Source organism: Pseudophryne corroboree, chromosome 5 (genome assembly GCF_028390025.1).
Source record: "Pseudophryne corroboree isolate aPseCor3 chromosome 5, aPseCor3.hap2, whole genome shotgun sequence".
NCBI lineage: Eukaryota > Metazoa > Chordata > Amphibia > Anura > Myobatrachidae > Pseudophryne > Pseudophryne corroboree.
The window spans coordinates 560,767,768-560,785,070 of NC_086448.1; the positions used below are offsets into that span (position 1 = coordinate 560,767,768).

At 47.8% G+C, this 17,303-nt stretch overlaps 1 protein-coding gene across 2 annotated transcripts; it reads left to right on the top strand.

The window, feature by feature from the left end:
• The first annotated feature begins 2,230 nt into the window (after positions 1-2,230).
• GMNN (geminin DNA replication inhibitor) lies at positions 2,231-11,655 on the top strand. 2 transcript variants are annotated; one of them, XM_063923275.1, is made up of 7 exons: positions 2,231-2,348; positions 2,980-3,041; positions 4,331-4,426; positions 10,193-10,331; positions 10,432-10,514; positions 10,853-10,963; positions 11,217-11,655. In XM_063923275.1, the coding sequence occupies exons 1-7, from the start codon at positions 2,246-2,248 to the stop codon at positions 11,352-11,354; spliced, it is 732 nt and encodes a 243-aa protein (XP_063779345.1). In that variant the 5' UTR covers positions 2,231-2,245; the 3' UTR covers positions 11,355-11,655. The 2 variants fall into 2 exon arrangements, with proteins under 2 accessions (XP_063779345.1, XP_063779346.1); XM_063923276.1 differs by having other exon boundaries at positions 11,220-11,655.
• Positions 11,656-17,303: the final 5,648 nt, after the last annotated feature.

Sequence of the window (17,303 nt, forward strand, 5' to 3'; positions counted from 1 at the left end):
CTGGGCTGACTGGTTTGGGGGAGGGGGGCGTTTAATGTCATGGCAAGGGGACCCCACACTCAGGGCCATCTTAACAGCAGTGTAGGCCCCTGGGCACAGCAATGCACTGGGCTCCCTACCCATCCTCCAGCGGTAGGTGTGGGGGGTGCTATCAATGGGCGGTAGGGGGTGTTCTATCTTCCGCTCAGCATGTAGGACCTGGAGCAGTAATTTCTGCTAATTACTCCTTTACTGCACAGATGGTGGGAGAGAGAACACTAAACTGTAGAAGAGGCATTGGGATGAATGAATGGGCCCCGTTGGGCTGAATCAATGCCCCCCCCCCCCCACTTCCAGGGTGGTGTTGGTGGTGGGGGGAGGGGGTGTATGTGATAAAAAACTAGAGTCCCACCTTTCAGGAGGTACTGGGGACTTGGGGATGAGAGTTCAGGATGCAGAGAAATCTACCGGTGAAAATATAAAACTGCAAACCAGATGTGTGGAGCTGGAGCAGGGACCAGCTGCTTGAAGGCTTATATCTCCGTTTCTGGGCACAGTAGAGTCAAGCTGCCAGTGTCCACTGAAAGGGAAGGGGTCCCATATTTTGGAGAGTCCCCTCAGAAAAGCTATATGTCAGAGAGAACCCAAGATATCTGGCTGGGAAGAGCAATTAACAGTCTTGGATGGGGATCACTGCTTCGAAGTCAGATATCTCTGGTTGCCCAAGGCCGATTTTCAAGAATCTGGTACCCCTGGAAAGAGGGGACCCTCAGCTACCAGTCTAGGGCACTTAGACTCCTGGGGCCCTTAGGTAAGAGCCCATTGAGCTCATACGAAAAGACGGCCCTGTCCACAATGAGTGTCTCCCCTGCTATGGCATTATCCCCCCTGGCTGGTTCTGCCTGGTGCTGGTTTCAGTGATGTGTAGGGGACTACACTTTTTTTTTTTCCTTCCCTCTATGGGGGGGTTAGCTGCCAGTGCCTCCCCAGCCACTGACCTCACCGCACGTCATTGCTGTGGGCCAATGTATATCTGGCACTGTGGGGACTTTTGTGTATCTGGCACTGCGGGGCAATGTATATCTGGCACTGTTGGGGCATTTGTGTGTCTGACACTGTGGGGCATTTGTGTATCTGGCACTGTGGGGGCATTTGTGTATCTGGCACTGTGGGGCAATGTATATCTGGCACTGTGGGGCATTTGTGTATCTGGCACTGTGGGGGCATTTGTGTATCTGGCACTGTGGGGCAATGTATATATGACACTGGGGTATTTGTGTAACTGGCACCGTGGGGGCATTTGTGTATTTGGCACTCTGGGGCAATATATATCTGGCACTGTGGGGCAACGTGTATCTGGCACTATTGGGGTCATATGTGTATGTGGCCCCCGCATATGTGTATCACACCCCCATTTTCATTGGCCACACACCATGTGGCATTTGTCCACACCCATTTTTGGGGCGCACGCACACAGTATCTATAAGACATTTTTTCTACTTACACCACTGCCTAATGGCCGTGTCAACATATTTCATGTGTCGACCAATAGGTGTCGACCTAGACCATACTTGCCTACCTGACCCTCTCCATGAGGGAGAAAATGCTCTGTTCCTGGACTTTCCTGGTAATATATGATTGCCATCACCTGTGGTGAAACACCTTTCTTATCAATTAACTAGCTCACCACAGGTGATGGCAATCATACATTACCAGGAAAGTCCAGGAACAGAGCATTTTCTCCCTCATGGAGAGGGTCAGGTAGGCAAGTATGACCTAGACCAGAGGTTCTCAAACTCGGTCCTCGGGGGCACACACAGTGCATGTTTTGCAGGTAACCCAGCAGGTGCACAGGTGTATTAATTACTCACTGACACATTTTAAAAGGTCCACAGGTGGAGCTAATTATTTCACTTGCGATTCTGTGAGGAGACTTGCAAAACATGCACTGTGTGTGCCCCCGAGGACCGAGTTTGAGAACCTCTGACCTAGACACTGTCGACAGAGTCCGGTTACCATTAGACCGATCACTGCAAGCATAATATATGCAGGTCAGTGCTGTGCTAAGCATGTGATAACGAGTTTAACCAGACAATCGGCTCTACGCATTTGCTATGGTGCAAACACACTGCCGCTGCTCGTCACCGCATTAGTAACAGGCAGAGCACATTTTCCTTATTTATTACTGTCACACAGGAGACGTGATGATGATACAAGATATACCAAGCGGGAAGAGAAGCACACGTCACCCGACGGGGCGGGCCACATGACGCGGCACGCTGACTATAAGACGGGCGGGGCGCGGGAAGCAGCAGCAGTAGACGGTCTGATAGTGCTGGACGTGGTTACGAAGAGAACGGCCGGGAGAGGTGAGTGGCGCTGCCCTGTGTGTGGTTACGGTTTGGGCGCGATGGCTCCCGGTGTTGCCTGGTTGTCTCCGTGGCTGGCGAGAGCCGTTGCACACACGCATCTGTGTTGTGAGCGGTGGGGTTGGTGCCGCCCCCGTGCGTCCCGCCATGCCGAGCCTGTACCTTCTGCTGCGGGCGGGAGCATCTCCCGCCGGGGCTAGTTCGGTTTTGGCGGTCCCAGGCCGGGAGTGTGTTTCTGGCCCAGTCGGCTTAAGGAGGTGGCTGCTCCTCATGACTGGTGAGGGTGCCGGATGCAAGACACTTACTGTGCGTCCAGGGGGTCGGAGAGTAGGGTCGGTGAGCTGGCAGTGCCGCCGTGTGACCCCGGCCAGGTCTCCCTGTGTGTGAGCTCCCCCCTGCTGGCTGTTACTGTGATACGCTGCTCGGAGGCTTACTCCCTGCGGGTGATGGGTGTCCTGTGTCCGGTCCCCGCAGTGCATGTGATGTCCCGTGTTCCCTACGCCCACGCCGCTGGCTGTGTAGTGCCTGCCAGGTGGGCAGAGGTGTTGTGAGAATAATGGCAGCGGCAGCAGGATAAGATGGAGCTGTAGATTGTTTAATCGTAACCAGTCTCTTTCCTTTGTGTCTGCAGGTATCATGAATCCCAACTTTAAACTGAGAGCTGATGCTGGCAAGTCTGCCCTGTCAATCAAGGTAATATTGCGGTAGAATGAGAACCATGTTAGAAAAGTAAATTTTAAGATTATCTCATTGAGGGAATCCCAATTGTTGGCTTGCCTGATTGTTAATCTAAATTGATGGGGTGATATTAAATTATTTCAGTCTGCTGTTTGTTCTGAAATTCGCTAGGTTTATGTGCATGAAGTGGCTTTACACTGCCTAAACCAGCGAGCTAGACAGAAAATGCCATTTGTGTGCCCAAAAGATGGGCTTTTACAGAAATAATGGATGCTTGATTGGAGCAACCATTAAATTGCACAGATGTGTGCTCATTAGTTATAGCTGTGCTAAAAGCAATTGAATGCCATCTGGGCTAATAAGGTTGGGTATTAATGTAACTCATGGGTTAACCAACTGATAATGTATAACAGCATTTGCATAGGTACCATTAAGTTGGTCAGCTTTAAACTCTGAAAAGGTGGTTTAACATCTCACTTATGTAATACAAATATTAATTAGTGGGATCAATTTAATTACGGTTGCTAACACAGTATTGTTGTGCACATAATAGCCAGTTGTTACATCTGACTAGATTTCTTATGTGCCTGAAAAAGTGTATTTGACTAGGTGCCTAAAGCGGTAAACGTTTACATTGTCTTGCAGCAGTAATATTAGAAGTAGTAACTTGGGTATGAGCAAATATTGCCTGCTGTATATTTGACCAGTGCTTATGTTATCTGTTCTACAGACTTAGATTACAAATGGTTAAACAAGCAAAAAGACAAGTCAGAATGTTAGTTTTAAGTAAGATTTTCCCATGAGATAAGTCTTGTTGTACAGTAACTTGTCATATGAGCCACTGGTGTCAAGTGTTGCAATTTGAGAATGTGATAATCCATAACTTTAAAGGGCTTGCAGTAATGCCCAAGGTGTTTAACAATGCTGGTTCCCACAGTCTTAAACATTTGTTCTATTGATTGACAGTGAGATAATAGCAGAAAACCTGACCGTGGGAAAGTTTAACTCCTGTCATGTTACATATAGTGTGAATCAGTAACTTTCTCACGGTACTGTAGTGATACACCTCTCCAACCTGTGTGGCTATTGCAGGTTGTTTGCTATAGCAAGGTGGCAGTATAGCCAGTTCTAAAAAGTAAAACGGGCTATTGAATGTAATCTCCTTGTTTACACTACTGTAAAATCATTGATTAAACATTTGAATGTAAATGGATTGTCTGGGTTCAAGGGAGCCTCTGACACAACAGTTGTGTTGGAGAAACAATTGTATTCACTTTTTTTTTTTTTTTCCGCTCCAATTGTAGAACTATCTCTCAGACAAAACTGAGACTGCTCAAAGAGGGACTCTTAAAGTAATCCAACCTTCTGCCACAGGTCAACTTGTTGGACGGGCTAAAGAGGTATGTGCAAATGCTAATGGTGTTAATCTGTTTGCAGGTCAAATTTAAAGTGGTAACTGCATGTATAACTTGCATAAAGCAGGTTTTGCTTTCTTAAATTTTTTTCTCTATCGTCCTAGTGGATGCTGGGGTTCCTGAAAGGACCATGGGGAATAGCGGCTCCGCAGGAGACAGGGCACAAAAGTAAAGCTTTCCGATCAGGTGGTGTGCACTGGCTCCTCCCCCTATGACCCTCCTCCAAGCCAGTTAGATTTTTGTGCCCGGCCGAGAAGGGTGCAATCTAGGTGGCTCTCCTAAAGAGCTGCTTAGAAAAGTTTAGCTTAGGTTTTTTATTTTACAGTGAGTCCTGCTGGCAACAGGATCACTGCAACGAGGGACAGAGGGGAGAAGAAGTGAACTCGCCTGCGTGCAGGATGGATTGGCTTCTTGGCTACTGGACATCAGCTCCAGAGGGACGATCACAGGTACAGCCTGGATGGTCACCGGAGCCTTGCCGCCGGCCCCCTTGCAGATGCTGAAGTAAGAAGAGGTCCAGAATCGGCGGCAGAAGACTCCTCAGTCTTCTAAAGGTAGCGCACAGCACTGCAGCTGTGCGCCATTTTCCTCTCAGCACACTTCACACGGCAGTCACTGAGGGTGCAGGGCGCTGGGAGGGGGGCGCCCTGGGAGGCAAATGAATACCTATTTTGGCTAAAAATACCTCACATATAGCCTCCGGAGGCTATATGGAGATATTTAACCCCTGCCAGAATCCGTTAAGAGCGGGAGACGAGGCCGCCGAAAAAGGGGCGGGGCCTATCCTCAGCACACAGCGCCATTTTCCCTCACAGAAAGGCTGGAGGGAAGGCTCCCAGGCTCTCCCCTGCACTGCACTACAGAAACAGGGTTAAAACAGAGAGGGGGGGCACTAATTTGGCGATATGCTTATATATTAAGATGCTATAAGGGAAAACACTTATATAAGGTTGTCCCTATATAATTATAGCGTTTTTGGTGTGTGCTGGCAAACTCTCCCTCTGTCTCTCCAAAGGGCTAGTGGGTCCTGTCCTCTATCAGAGCATTCCCTGTGTGTGTGCTGTGTCGGTACGTGTGTGTCGACATGTAGGGGGACGATGTTGGTGAGGAGGCGGAGCAATTGCCTGTAATGGTGATGTCACTCTCTAGGGAGTCGACACCGGAATGGATGGCTTATTTAGGAAATTACGTGATAATGTCAACACGCTGCAAGGTCGGTTGACGACATGAGACGGCCGACAAACAATTAGTACCGGTCCAGACGTCTCAAAAACACCGTCAGGGGTTTTAAAACGCCCGTTTACTTTAGTCGGTCGACACAGACAGGGACACTGAATCCAGTGTCGACGGTGAATAAACAAACGTATTCCTTATTAGGGCCACACGTTAAAGGCAATGAAGGAGGTGTTACATATTTCTGATACTACAAGTACCACAAAAGAGGGTATTATGTGGGATGTGAAAAAACTACCATAGTTTTTCCTGAATCAGATAAATTAAATAAAGTGTGTGATGATGCGTGGGTTCCCCCCGATAGAAAATTATGGGCGGTATACCCTTTCCCGCCAGAAGTTAGGGCGTGTTGGGAAACACCCCTTAAGGTGGATAAGGCGCTCACACGCTTATCAAAACAAGTGGCGGTACCGTCTATAGATAGGGCCGTCCTCAAGGACCAGCTGACAGGAGGCTGGAAAATATCATAAAAAGTATATACACACATACTGGTGTTATACTGCGACCAGCGATCGCCTCAGCCTGGATGTGCAGAGCTGGGGTGGCTTGGTCGGATTCCCTGACTAAAAATATTGATACCCTTGACAGGGACAGTATTTTATTGACTATAGAGCATTTAAAGGATGCATTTCTATATATGCGAGATGCACAGAGGGATATTTGCACTCTGGCATCATGAGTAAATGCGATGTCCATAACTGCCAGAAGATGTTATGGACACGACAGTGGTCAGGTGATGCAGATTCCAAACGGCACAAAGGTGTATTGCCGTATAAGAGGGGAGGAGTTATTTGGGGTCGGTCCATCGGACCTGGTGGCCACGGCAACTGCTGGAAAATCCACCGTTTTTTTACCCTAAGTCACATCTCTGCAGAAAAAGACACCGTCTTTTCAGCCTCAGTCCTCTCGTCCCTATAAGATCATATCTGCCCAGGGATAGAGGAAAGGGAAGAAGACTGCAGCAGGCAGCCCATTCCCAGGAACAGAAGCGTTCCACCGCTTCTGACAAGTTCTCAGCATGGCGCTGAGACCGTACAGGACCCCTGGATCCTACAAGTAGTATCCCGGGGGTACAGATTGGAATGTCGAGACGTTTCCCCTTCGCAGGCTCCTGAAGTCTGCTTTACCAAGTCTCCCTCCGACAAGGAGGCAGTATGGGAAAAAATTCACAAGCTGTATTCCCAGCAGGTGATAATTAAATTACCCCTCCTACTACAAGAAAAGGGGTATTTTTCCACACTATATTGTGGTACTGAAGCCAGAAGGCTAGGTGAGACTTATTCTAAAAATTTTTTTTTGAACACTTACAAAGGTTCAAATCAAGATGGAGTCACTCAGAGCAGTGATAACGAACCAGGAAGAAGGGGACTATATAGTGTCCCGGGACATCAGGGATGCTTACCTCTGTGTCCCAAATTTGCCCTTCTCACTAAGGGTACCTCAGGTTCGTGGTGCAGAACTGTCACTATCAGTTTCAGACGCTGCCGTTTGGATTGTCCACGGCACCCCGGGTCTTTACCAAGGTAATGGCCGAAATGATTCTTCTTCGAAGAAAAGGCGTCTTAATTATCCCTTACTTGGACGATCTCCTGATAAGGGCATAGTCCAGGGAACAGTTGGAGGTCGGAGTAGCACTATCTCGGATACTGCTACAACAGCACGGGTGGATTCTAAATATTCCAAAATCGCAGCTGATCCCGACGACACGTCTGCTGTGCCTAGGGATGATTCTGGACACAGTCCAGAAAAAGGTGTTTCTCCCGGAAGAGAAAGCCAGGGAGTTATCCGAGCTAGTCAGGAACCTCCTAAAAACAGTGCATCATTGCACAAGGGTCCTGGTAAAAATGGTGGCTTCCTACGAAGCAATTCCATTCGGCAGATTTCACGCAAGAACTTTTCAGTGGGATCTGCTGGACAAATGGTCCGGATCGCATCTTCAGATGCATCAGCGGATAACCCTATATCCAAGGACAAGGGTGTCTCTCCTGTGGTGGTTATAGAGTGCTCATCTTCTAGAGGGCCGCAGATTCGGCATTCAGGATTGGATGCTGGTGACCACGGAGCCCAGCCCGAGAGGCTGGGGAGCAGTCACACAAGGAAAAAATTTCCAGGGAGTGTGATCAAGTCTGGAGACTTTTCTCCACATAAATATACTGGAGCTAAGGGTAAATTTATAATGCTCTAAGCTTAGCAAGACCTCTGCTTCAAGGTCAGCCGGTATTGATCCAGTGGGAAAAACATCACGGCAGTCGCCCACGTAAACAGACAGGGCGACACAAGAAGCAGGAGGGCAATGGCAAAAACTGCAAGGACTTTTCGCTGGGCGGAAAATCATGTGATAGCACTGTCAGCAGTGTTTCATCCCGGGAATGGAAACTGGGAAGCAGACTTCCTCAGCAGGCACGACCTCCACCCGGGAGAGTGGAAACTTCATCGGGAAGTTTTTTCCACATGATTGTAAACCGTTGGGAAATACCAAAGGTGGACATGATGGCGTCCCGTCTGAACAAAAAACGGGACAGGTATTGCGCCAGGTCAAGAGACCCTCAGGCAATAGCTGTGGACGTTCTGGTAACACCGTGGGTGTACCAGTCGGTGTATGTGTTCCCTCCTCTGCTTCTCATACCTAAGGTGCTGAGAATTATAAGACGTAGAGGAGTAAGAACTATACTCATGGCTCCGGATTGGCCAAGAAGGACTTGGTACCCGGAACTTCAAGAGATGCTTACAGAGGTCTTATGGCCTCTGCCGCTAAGAAGGGACTTGCTTCAGCAAGTACCATGTCTGTTCCAAGACTTACCGCAGCTGCGTTTGTCGGCATGGCGGTGGAAAGCCGGATCCTAAGGGAAAAAGGCATTCCGGAAGAGGTCATTCCTACCCTGGTCAAAGCCAGAAAGGAGGTGACCGCACAACATTATCACCAAATGTGGCGAAAATATGTTGCGTGGTGTGAGGCCAGGAAGGCCCCACAAAGAAATTTCAACTCTGTCGTTTCCTGCATTTCCTGCAAACAGGAGTGTCTATGGGCCTCAAATTGGGGTCCATTGAGGTTAAAATTTCGGCCCTGTCGATTTTCTTCCAGAAAGAATTGGCTTCAGTTCCTGAAGTCTAGAAATTTGTCAAGGGAGTATTGCATATACAACCCCCTTTTGTGCCTCCAGTGGCTCTGTGGGATCTCAACGTAGTTCTGGGATTCCTCAAATCACATTGGTTTACAACCAGTCAAATCTGTGGATTTGAAGCATCTCCCATGAAAAGTGACCATGCTCTTGGCCCTGGCCTGGACCAGGCGAGTGTCAAATTGGCGTTTTTTTTCTCAAAAAAGCCCATATCTGTTTGTCCATTCGGACAGGGCAGAGCTGCGGACTCGTCCCCAGTTCTCTCCCTAAGGTGGTGTCAGTGTTTCACCTGAACCAGCTTATGGTGGTGCCTTGCACCTACTAGGGACTTGGAGGACTCCAAGTTGCTAGATGTTGTCAGGGCCCTGAAAATATGTTCCAGGACGGCTGGAGTCAGGAAAACTGACTTGCTGTTATCCTGTATGCACCCAACAAACTGGGTGCTCTTGCTTCTAAGCATACTATTGCTAGTTGGATGTGTAATACAATTCAGCTTGCACATTCTGTGGCAGGCCTGCCACAGCCAAAATATGTAAAGGCCCATTCCACAAGGAAGGTGGGCTCATCTTGGGCGGCTGCCCGAGGGGTCTCGGCTTTACAACTTTGCCGAGCAGCTACTTGGTCAGGGGCAAACACGTTTGCTAAATTCTACAAATTTGATACCCTGGCTAAGGAGGACCTGGAGTTCTCTCATTCGGTGCTGCAGAGTCATCCGCACTCTCCCGCCCGTTTGGGAGCTTTGGTATAATCCCCATGGTCCTTTCAGGAACCCCAGCATCCACTAGGACGATAGAGAAAATAAGAATTTACTTACCGATAATTCTATTTCTCGGAGTCCGTAGTGGATGCTGGGCGCCCATCCCAAGTGCGGATTATCTGCAGTACTTGTACATAGTTACAAAAATCGGGTTATTATTGTTGTGAGCCATCTTTTCAGAGGCTCCGCTGTTATCATACTGTTAACTGGGTTTAGATCACAAGTTGTACGGTGTGATTGGTGTGACTGGTATGAGTCTTACCCGGGATTCAAAATTCCTCCCTTATTGTGTACGCTCGTCCGGGCACAGTACCTAACTGGCTTGGAGGAGGGTCATAGGGGGAGGAGCCAGTGCACACCACCTGATCGGAAAGCTTTACTTTTGTGCCCTGTCTCCTGCGGAGCCGCTATTCCCCATGGTCCTTTCAGGAACCCCAGCATCCACTACGGACTCCGAGAAATAGAATTATCGGTAAGTAAATTCTTATTTTTTTTTTTATTCCGCTTTTAACACAAAATTAGGGTGACTGGGATTTAATACGTAACCGTAGAATTAAAAGTTCCACATTTAAAGTAACTCCAACTACGGAATTACTTATTCATGTTCACATTTTATACACTGAGCATATTTTTTATCAATAGAACACCAAGAATTCCACAAAAAGAAAAATCTGGAATGACCAGATCATATCAAAGAAGGCAAAGGTAGAAGTTGCTGTTGACCCTGAACTAAGGGAAAATAAAGGGTGTTCAAATGAAGCATATGATCTTATGGTGAGAGGTAAGTCTTGGCTACCTTATATTCAACAGTACTGTTGGCTTTTGTTCTCTTGGCATATTTGGAATTGACACCTTTTGTATCTGGTTTCTTTTGTATGTAGAAAATCCAACTTACCAGTACTGGAAGGAGCTGGCAGAAGAGAGGAGAAAAGCTCTCTATAAGGTTCTACAGGAAAATGAAAAGGTAACTATCTGTACATAGATATTGTGGAAGACTTGCAGGTCTTCAACATACAGGACTCTCCTATTTTGATGCTGTATATTATATAGCCCTTAATGCATTGTCAGAAGCTTTCTTGGTCCAGAAAAAACTGAGTAACTTGCAAATGGCTCTTTAAAGTACATGTAATAAGGTTCTGGAGTTCTGTGGCATTCTTAAACTGGGATGTGACAATTGTGGCACCCATAGCGGCATTAAACTTGTTCAGAGCTATGTAATAGGACAGCTGCTGGATGGTACTGATGCTTTCCAAGTTTTTAAGCGGTGTCTTATAGTGAAGGGTCAAACTTTTATTCTTACAGTTGCATAAAGAAATTGAGCACAGAGATGGGGAGATTGCACGACTGAAGCAGGAAAATGATGAGCTTACGGAACTGGCAGGACATGTGCAGTACATGGCTAATCTGATTGAGGTGAGTTTAAAGATTTTGCAGAGGATTCAGAATATGGCTTTTGCTCAAACTTGGATAACATGAGGGAACTAGATAAATCCCTGACTTTGATCTAAATAGTACCAGGTGCCTCTAACATGTAGTAATTGAGTACCTACTATTTTTTGAGACCAAGCTAAATTTCCCTAATTCTTGGTTTGACATGGTTGGCTCTACACTTGCCCTAAAATTAAGTTCTATGTAATCAATATGAATTGCATTTGTTTTCTTCAAGCAGAGACTTACAGGAAGTGCACCTGAAAGTTTGGAAGACTTGAAGAATCTAGACTTAGAAGAAGCAAGGTGTGAAGATGAAGCAGACTTTGAAGAGCTACAGTCTAATCTACCAAGACATGATGATGATGATGCTTAGTCGTTGACTTGGGACATTGACTTAAGTGGCCATGAAGTGGTTCATGTCTGCCCTAGTACATTAATGGGCTGTTACTGCCATTACGTTGCCTTTAGCCTGTTTAATGCAACTTGGATCTTTTGATATCAAATCATTGGGATATGAATTGATGTACTTAAAATGTTGGCCTTCCAGCTGGCCACTTGTCTTAACTGCGAATACTGTGTATTTTCTCATGCTTGTAAATAGTTTTTTTTTAATCCGCTAGCCTTGATAAAAGGTAATTGTACATAGTTTGAATAAACTTCAGTTTGAAAGTGCAGTACAGGGACTCGTGTGTTTAAAATACAGACTTGCATACTTTTCTCTGACGTCCTAAGTGGATGCTGGGGACTCCGTCAGGACCATGGGGATTAGCGGCTCCGCAGGAGACAGGGCACAAAAGTAAAAGCTTTAGGATCAGGTGGTGTGCACTGGCTCCTCCCCCTATGACCCTCCTCCAAGCCTCAGTTAGATTTTTGTGCCCGGCCGAGAAGGGTGCAATCTAGGTGGCTCTCCTAAAGAGCTGCTTAGAGTAAAAGTTTTGTTAGGTTTTTTATTTTCAGTGAGTCCTGCTGGCAACAGGCTCACTGCATCGAGGGACTTAGGGGAGAGAAGTGAACTCACCTGCGTGCAGGATGGATTGGCTTCTTAGGCTACTGGACACAATTAGCTCCAGAGGGAGTCGGAACACAGGCCTCACCCTGGGGTTCGTCCCGGAGCCGCGCCGCCGATCCCCTTGCAGATGCCGAAAAGTGAAGAGGTCCAGAAACCGGCGGCAGAAGACTTTTCAGTCTTCATAAGGTAGCGCACAGCACTGCAGCTGTGCGCCATTGTTGTCAGCACACTTCATAGCAGCGGTCACTGAGGGTGCAGGGCGCTGGGGGGGGCGCCCTGGGCAGCAATGATAGTACCTTATTCTGGCTAAAAATACATCACATATAGCCCCTGGGGGCTATATGGATGTATTTAACCCCTGCCAGGTCTCCGAAAAACGGGAGGAGAAGCCCACCGAAAAGGGGGCGGGGCCTATTCTCCTCAGCACACAGCGCCATTTTCCCTCACAGAAATGCTGGTGGGAAGGCTCCCAGGCTCTCCCCTGCACTGCACTACAGAAACAGGGTTAAAACAGAGAGGGGGGGCACTTATTTGGCGATATGACTATTTATATTAAAATGCTATAAGGGAAAAACACTTATATAAAGGTTGTCCCTGTATAATTATAGCGTTTTTGGTGTGTGCTGTCAAACTCTTCCTCTGTCTCCCCAAAGGGCTAGTGGGGTCCTGTCCTCTATCAGAGCATTCCCTGTGTGTGTGCTGTGTGTCGGTACATGTGTGTCGACATGTATGAGGACGATGTTGGTGAGGAGGCGGAGCAATTGCCTGTAATGGTGATGTCGCTCTCTAGGGAGTTGACACCGGAATGGATGGCTTATTCAAGGAATTACGTGATAATGTCAACAGACAGCCGGCAAACAAAATAGTACCTGTCCAGGCGTCTCAAACACCGTCAGGGGCTTTAAAACGCCCATTTACCTCAGTCGGTCGACACGGACACTGATTTCAGTGTCGACGGTGAAGAAACAAACGTATTTTCCTTTAGGGCCACACGTTACTTGTTAAGGGCAATGAAGGAGGTGTTACATATTTCTGATACTACAAGTACCACAAAAAAGGGTATTATGTGGGGTGTGAAAACTACCTGTAGTTTTTCCTGAATCAGATAAATTAAATGAAGTGTGTGATGATGCGTGGGTTTCCCCCGATAGAAAATTATTGGCGGTATACCCTTTCCCGCCAGAAGTTAGGGCGCGTTGGGAAACACCCCTTAGGGTGGATAAGGTGCTCACACGCTTATCAAAACAAGTGGCGGTACCGTCTCCAGATAGGGCCGTCCTCAAGGAGCCAACTGATAGGAGGCTGGAAAATATCCTAAGAAGTATATACACACATACTGGTGTTATACTGCGACCAGCGATCGCCTCAGCCTGGATGTGCAGAGCTGGGGTGGCTTGGTCGGATTCCCTGACTAAAAATATTGATACCCTTGACAGGGACAGTATTTTATGGACTATAGAGCATTTAAAGGATGCATTTCTATATATACGAGATGCACAGAGGGATATTTGCACTCTGGCATCAAGAGTAAGTGCGATGTCCATATCTACCAGAAAATGTTTATGGACACGACAGTGGTCAGGTGATGCAGATTCCAAACGGCACAAAGAAGTATTGCCGTATAAAGGGGAGGAGTTATTTGGGGTCGGTCCATCGGACCTGGTGGCCACGGCAACTGCTGGAAAATCCACCGTTTTTACCCTAAGTCACATCTCTGCAGAAAAAGACACCGTCTTTTCAGCCTCAGTCCTTTCGTCCCCATAAGAGTCATATCTGCCCAGGGATAGAGGAAAGGGAAGAAGACTGCAGCAGGCAGCCCATTCCCAGGAACAGAAGCCTCCACCGCTTCTGCCAAGTTTCTCAGCATGACGCTGGGGCCGTACAGGACCCCTGGATCCTACAAGTAGGATCCCAGGGGTACAGATTGGAAAGTCGAGACGTTTCCCCCTCGCAGGTTCCTGAAGTCTGCTTTACCAACGTCTCCCTCCGACAGGGAGGCAGTATTGGAAACAATTCACAAGCTGTATTCCCAGCAGGTGATAATCAAAGTACCCCTCCTACAACAAGGAAAGGGGTATTCCACACTATGTTGTGGTACTGAAGCCAGAAGGCTCGGTGAGACCTATTCTAAATCTGAAATATTTGAACACTTACAAAGGTTCAAATCAAGATGGAGTCACTCAGAGCAGTGATAGCGAACCAGGAAGTCCCGGGACATCAGGGATACTTACCTCCATGTCCCAATTTGCCCTTCTCACCAAGGGTACCTCAGGTTCGTGGTACAGAACTGTCACTATCAGTTTCAGACGCTGCCGTTTGGATTGTCCACGGCACCCCGGGTCTTTACCAAGGTAATGGCCGAAATGATGATTCTTCTTCAAAGAAAATGGACGACCTCCTGATAAGAGCAAGGTCCAGAGAACAGTTGGAGGTCGGAGTAGCACTATCTCAAGTAGTTCTACGACAGCACGGGTGGATTCTAAATATTCCAAAACCGCAGTTGTTTCCGACGACACATCGGCTGTTCCTAGGGATGATTCTGGACACAGTCCAGAAAAGGGTGTTTCTCCCGGAGAAGAAAGCCAGGGAGTTATCCGAGCTAGTCAGGAACCTCCTAAAACCAGGAAAAGTGTCAGTGCATCATTGCACAAGGGTCCTGGGAATAATGGTGGCTTCTTACGAAGCGATTCCATTCGGCAGTTTTCACGCAAGAACTTTTCAGTGGGATCTGCTGGAAAAATGGTCCGGATCGCATCTTCAGATGCATCAGCGGATAACCCTGTCTCCAAGGACAAGGGTGTTTCTTCTGCGGTGGCTGCAAAGTACTCATCTACTAATGGGCCGCAGATTCGGCATTCAGGAAGGGTCCTGGTGACCAGGGATGCCAGCCTGAGAGGCTGGGGAGCAGTCACACACGGAAAAAATTTCCAGGGAGTGATCAAGTCTGGAGAATTCTCTCCACATAAATATACTGGAGCTAAGGGCAAGTTACAATGCTCTAAGCTTAGCAAGACCTCTGCTTCAAGGTCAGCCGGTATTGATCCAGTGGGACAACATCACGGCAGTCGCCCACGTAAACAGACAGGGCGGCACAAGAAGCAGAAGGGCAATAGCAGAAACTGCAAGGATTCTTCGCTGGGCGGAAAATCAGGTGATAGCACTGTCAGCAGTGTTCATTCCGACGCCCGGGAGAGTGGGGATTTCATCGGGAAGTCTTCCACATGATTGTGAACCATTGGGAAAGACCAAAGGTGGACATGATGGCGTCCCGCCTGAACAAAAAACTGGACAGGTATTGCGCCAGGTCAAGAGACCCTCAGGCAATAGCTGTGGACGCTCTGGTAACACCGTGGGTGTACCAGTCAGTGTATGTGTTCCCTCCTCTGCTTCTCATACCCAAGGTACTGAGAATTATAAGACGTAGAGGAGTAAGAACTATACTCGTGGCTCCGGATTGGCCAAGAAGGACTTGGTACCCGGAACTTCAAGAGATGCTCACAGAGGACTCATGGCCTCTGCCGCTAAGAAGGGACTTGCTTCAGCAAGTACCATGTCTGTTCCAAGACTTACCGCAGCTGCGTTTGACGGCATGGCGGTTGAACGCCGGATCCTAAGGGAAAAAGGCATTCCGGAAGAGGTCATTCCTACCCTGGTCAAAGCCAGGAAGGAGGTGACCGCACAACATTATCACCACATGTGGCGAAAATATGTTGCGTGGTGTGAGGCCAGGAAGGCCCCACGAAGAAATTTCAACTCGGTCGATTCCTGCATTTCCTGCAAACAGGAGTGTCTATGGGCCTCAAATTGGGGTCCATTAAGGTTCAAATTTCGGCCCTGTCAATTTTCTTCCAGAAAGAATTGGCTTCAGTTCCTGAAGTCCAGAAGTTTGTCAAGGGAGTACTGCATATACAACCCCCTTTTGTGCCTCCAGTGGCACTGTGGGATCTCAACGTAGTTCTGGGATTCCTCAAATCACATTGGTTTAAACCGCTCAAATCTGTGGATTTGAAATATCTCACATGGAAAGTGACCATGCTGTTGGCCCTGGCCTCGGCCAGGCGAGTGTCAGAATTGGTGGCTTTGTCTCACAAAAGCCCATATCTGATTGTCCATTCGGACAGGGCAGAGCTGCGGACTCGTCCCCAGTTTCTCCCTAAGGTGGTGTCAGTGTTTCACCTGAACCAGTTTATTGTGGTACCTGCGGCTACTAGGGACTTGGAGGACTCCAAGTTGCTAGATGTTGTCAGGGCCCTGAAAATATAGTTTCCAGGACGGCTGGAGTCAGGAAAACTGACTTGCTGTTATCCTGTATGCACCCAATAAACTGGGTGCTCTTGCTTCTAAGCAGACGATTGCTAGTTGGATGTGTAGTACAATTCAGCTTGCACATGCTGTGTAAATGCCCATTCCACAAGGAAGGTGGGCTCATCTTGGGCGGCTGCCCGAGGGGTCTCGGCTTTACAACTTTGCCGAGCAGCTACTTGGTCAGGGGCACACCCTGACTGAGGAGGACCTGGAGTTCTCTCATTCGGTGCTGCAGAGTCATCTGCACTCTCCCGCCCGTTTGGGAGCTTTGGTATAATCCCCATGGTCCTGACGGAGTCCCCAGCATCCACTTAGGACGTCAGAGAAAATAAGAATTTACTTACCGATAATTCTATTTCTCGTAGTCCGTAGTGGATGCTGGGCGCCCATCCCAAGTGCGGATTGTCTGCAATACTTGTACATAGTTATTGTTACAAAAATCGGGTTATTATTGTTGTGAGCCATCTTTTCAGAGGCTCCGCTGTTATCATGCTGTTAACTGGGTTCAGATCACAGGTTGTACAGTGTGATTGGTGTGGCTGGTATGAGTCTTACCCGGGATTCAAAATCCTTCCTTATTGTGTACGCTCGTCCGGGCACAGTATCCTAACTGAGGCTTGGAGGAGGGTCATAGGGGGAGGAGCCAGTGCACACCACCTGATCCTAAAGCTTTTACTTTTGTGCCCTGTCTCCTGCGGAGCCGCTAATCCCCATGGTCCTGACAGTCCCCAGCATCCACTACGGACTACGAGAAATAGAATTATCGGTAAGTAAATTCTTATTATTTGCATAATATGATTTAACTACTGCTACACAGTAGCTTGCCAGAACAGATAATTATGGCCTAGTTTCTCTCCTATACTGGATCGGGTCTTGCTGGGATGGGTTACTTCCCTCATGTCACTTAGGTCAGTCTGCTAGTACATCAACATAAAAATAACAAACAAGCAGAAGTTTCTGTTATGAGAGTAAAATTATAGACAAATGTCCATAAACAGAAGCCCAGGC